This window comes from Herpailurus yagouaroundi, unplaced genomic scaffold (genome assembly GCF_014898765.1).
Source record: "Herpailurus yagouaroundi ecotype Mexico unplaced genomic scaffold, PumYag 200, whole genome shotgun sequence".
NCBI classification, from domain to species: domain Eukaryota; kingdom Metazoa; phylum Chordata; class Mammalia; order Carnivora; family Felidae; genus Herpailurus; species Herpailurus yagouaroundi.
This window is the reverse complement of record NW_024412431.1, coordinates 2741203-2744968: the sequence shown is the minus strand read 5'-3', so window position 1 is coordinate 2744968 and position 3766 is coordinate 2741203. Positions and strand designations below refer to the sequence as shown.

Below are 3766 nucleotides of genomic sequence, written 5' to 3'. Positions count from 1 at the left end.
AGGGCTCTGCGGGAGCCTGTAGGTCCTGGCTCACCGGAGCCGACTATCCTCACCTTTTCCCAACCCTGTGTCGCACCGGGTAGCTTAAAAGCGGCCATCGAGGCAGTGTTTTCACGGTAGAAATTGGCGTATGCTCCATATTGCGGCTAGCCCACCGCACCCCAACCCCGAGTTCCCAAGCATTCCTGGCATTTGCTGGCCTATCATCATCTCTGACCAGTGGTGCCCCGATGGGGGCCTCTTTGTTAAATATTCTAAAATCGTAAATAAAGGTTTCTCCTACTGTCCGAAAGTAAAGCATTCCTATGAAACTTTTTATAAGTCAAAATGATAGAAAGTGAAAAATCAATTAATTTATATTGAAAAAATGGTGAGCATTCCCAGACCCCAAAAATAACCTCTCCTAGGCTTTTTTTTTTTTTTTTAGCTTATTACTTTATTTTGAGAGAGAGCACATGCTCCCTGAGGAGGGGCAGAGAGAGTCAGAGAGGGAGAGAGAGGATCTCAAGCAGGCTCCATGCTGTAAGTGCGGGGCTTGAACTCAACAAATCATGAGATCGTGACCTGAGCCAAAATCAAGACTCTGACGCTTAACTGACTGAGCCGCCCAGGCGCCCCTCCTAGTCTTTCCTGACACCTTAGGACACATCCTGCTAACGGATGCGCAAAATAAATGGAGATAAAGCACTGATGCTCACAGACACAGGTCAGAGCCCTGGGAACTTGCGGCTGAGATGCTGAGTGTAATCCCGGGAAGGGAGCCTGGTGGCACCACCCTCCCCGTGCAGGGTGCCTGCTCTCTGTATACCTGCTCTCTGTATAGCTGCATGGTATTTTCGTTTTTTGCCATTTTTTTAATTTTATTATTTTTTTTAATTTACATCCAAGTTAGTTAGCAGAGTGCAACAATGACTTCAGGAGTAGATTCCTCAGCGCCCCTTACCCATTTAGCCCACCCACCCTCCCACAACCCCTCCAGTAACCCTCAGTTTGTTCTCCATATTTATGAGTCTCTTCTGTTTTGTCCCCCTCCCTGTTTTTGTATTATTTTTGTTTCCTTTCCCTTATGTTCATCTGTTTTGTCTTGTCTCTTAAAGTCCTTATAGGAGTGAAGTCATATGATATTTGTCTTTCCCCGACTAATTTCACTTAGCATGATACCCTCCAGTTCCATCCACGTAGTTGCAAATGGCAAGATTTTATTCTTTTTGATTGCCAAGTAATACTCCATTGTGTGTGTGTGTGTGTGTGTGTGTGTGTGTGTGTGTGTCACATCTTCTTTATCCATTTATCCATCGATGGCCATTCAGGCTTTTTCCATACTTTGGCTATTGTTGATAGTGCTGCTATAAACATTGGGGTGCATGTGTCCCTTCTAAACAGCGCACCTGTATCCCTTGGATAAATGCCTAGTAGTGCAATGGCTGGGTCGTAGGGTAGTTCTATTTTTAGTTTTTTGAGGAGCCTCCAGACTGTTTTCCAGAGTGGCTGCACCAGCTTGCATTCCCAGCCATTTTTCTTAAAAGCGGAAATACTCTTCAGATTTCTTTCCATTAATACTAACTAACACAGGTCTTTCATAAAAGTGAAATGGTGTCATGGAACTTTTGAAAAGCTACACTTCCCTGTAGTAAGATGTGAAATATTTTTCATGGCAGCCAGTGCACGGGCCTCTGTGATAGCTGAGATCCGGGCTCAAATCGTTGAGGGTATGAGATGTTTCCCGAAGGAGGCCCAGGGTTTGGTACGTGTGCCTCAGAGGGACACTGCTGTTGCGGCGGGGAGAGGACCCAGCCTGGGGGTGTTGAGTCCCTCGTGACTGTGTCAGAGCATCCTGAGAGGCTGCTCTGGTAAGAGCCTGGAGAGCCTCGGATGGATTGAGGGCGGGGGGGGGGGGGGGGGGGCGGCGGGGCCAGGCTCTGGGAGAGGCCAAGGCCAGAGTCCAGGCCAGAAGCTGGGAGTAGCCATGGGAGTCCCTAGATGTGACATCAAGGAGGCAGGTGACTGGGCACCTGGCTCAGTCGGTTAAGCGTCTGGACTTCAGCTCAGGTCATGATCTCATGGTTCAGTTCGTGAGTTCGAACCCTGCACTGGGCTGTCTGCTGTCAGCTTTGGACTCTCCATCTGCCCCCCACTTCAAAAATTAATAAACATTATATATATATTAAAAAAAGGAGGCAGGTGAATACACGGGTCTGGAGTTGGGAGTCTCACCTTCTAAACCCAGCCGGGCCCCTTTCTGGCTATGTGTCCTTGGATAGGTCATCTCACCTTTGCCTCTCTGGGCCTCAGTTTCTCCATCTGTAAAGGAGAAGAATAATAGAGAAGATTTCACTTGGTTGCCTGTGAATGAAGGTGGATGACATTTGGAATAGGAGGGGCAGCTGGGCGGCTCAGACAGTTAAGTGTTGGCTCTTCACTTCGGCTCAGGTCATGATCTCACAGTCTGTGAGTTCAAGCCCCACAGCACGCTCTGTGCTGACTGCACGCAAAGCCTGCTTGAGGGTTCTCTCTCTCTCTCCCTCTCTCTCTCTGCCCCTCCCCCGCTCATGTGGTCTGTTCTCTGTCAAAATAAATAAACTTAAATTTTTTTTTAAATTGGAAAGTCTAACGAACGAAAACTCTAAATAAACAGGAACTTTTATGAGTACTAATAATGTTGTATGTGGTCATAAGTTGGTCCCCTTCCTTCCTTCTTCTTCTTTTTTTTTTTTTTTTCTTCCCTTAACTGTGAATTTCTCCAGAACAGAAAATCTGACTTTATTTCAGTGCCTGGCAAGGTGTCCCACGAAACAGGAAATAATAATCATGATGCTAAATGACAATAGCAAACACTTCTGCAGGCACATACTAAGTAAGCTCTCCAGGTTTATTCAAAATTTCAATTCTGCACTGGGGCACCCTCAGCCCCCTCTCTGCTCTCTGGGGTGGGAGTTGCAGGGCTGGCTGCTAAGTGCAATTCTCCCCCACCCCCAACCTTACCCCAGGGTTCCCGGAGCGCGTGGAGCTGGCCCCCCTGCCCCGCTGGCAGCCCGTGGGCGAAAACCTCACCCTGCGCTGCCAGGTGGCCGGCGGGGCGCCCCGGACCAACCTCACGGTGGTGCTGCTCCGCGGGGAGGAGGAGCTGAGCCGGCAGCCGGCCGTCGGGGAGCCCGCCGAGGCCACGGTCACGGTGCTGGCGGGCAGAGACGACCACCTCGCCAATTTCTCGTGCCGCACGGAACTGGACTTGCGGTCCCGAGGGCTGGGTCTGTTCCAGAACAGCTCGGCCCCCAGGCAGCTCCGAACTTTCGGTGAGGGAAGGGGCTGCGGACGGTGGGTTATGAGCTAAGCCAGAGTAGAAGCGCCCTGGCCGGGAGGGTTTGGAAAACGGAGTGGACTGGACCTCAACGGCTTCTGGGAAGGCATGCCCTTGGCTACTGGACCGTGCACATCTTCCGTTGGGAGACTCGCGGCCGCGGTAGCGTACGAGAAGGCTCTGTGGGTGTATTCTGGGTAGGGGGTGATCCAGGCCGCAAGGTATTCTGGGAAAGGACCGTGGTTGGGGGCACTGAACGAGTCATGGGGTAAGGGGAGACCCTTTCACGGTTCTGGGAGACCTCCTCCTGCTCACGCCTGCCCTTCTCCGCAGCCCTGCCCGTGACCCCCCCACACCTCGTTGTCCCCCGGCTCTTGGAGGTGGGAACGACGTGGTCCGTGCACTGCACCCTGGACCGGCTGTTCCCGGCCTCCGAGGCCCAGGTCCAACTGGCGCTGGGGAACCAGA

The 3766-nt window shown here is 51.4% G+C and overlaps 1 protein-coding gene across 1 annotated transcript in view; it reads left to right on the top strand.

Annotated features, from left to right (window-relative positions):
* Positions 1-3766, top strand: part of ICAM3 (intercellular adhesion molecule 3) — a 7709-nt gene that overhangs the window by 2693 nt on the left and 1250 nt on the right. The window contains 2 exon segments of the mRNA XM_040449859.1: positions 2988-3293; positions 3632-3766. The exon segment at positions 3632-3766 is cut by the window's right edge and continues 61 nt beyond it. Of these exon segments, the coding sequence (XP_040305793.1) occupies positions 2988-3293; positions 3632-3766 (441 nt within the window).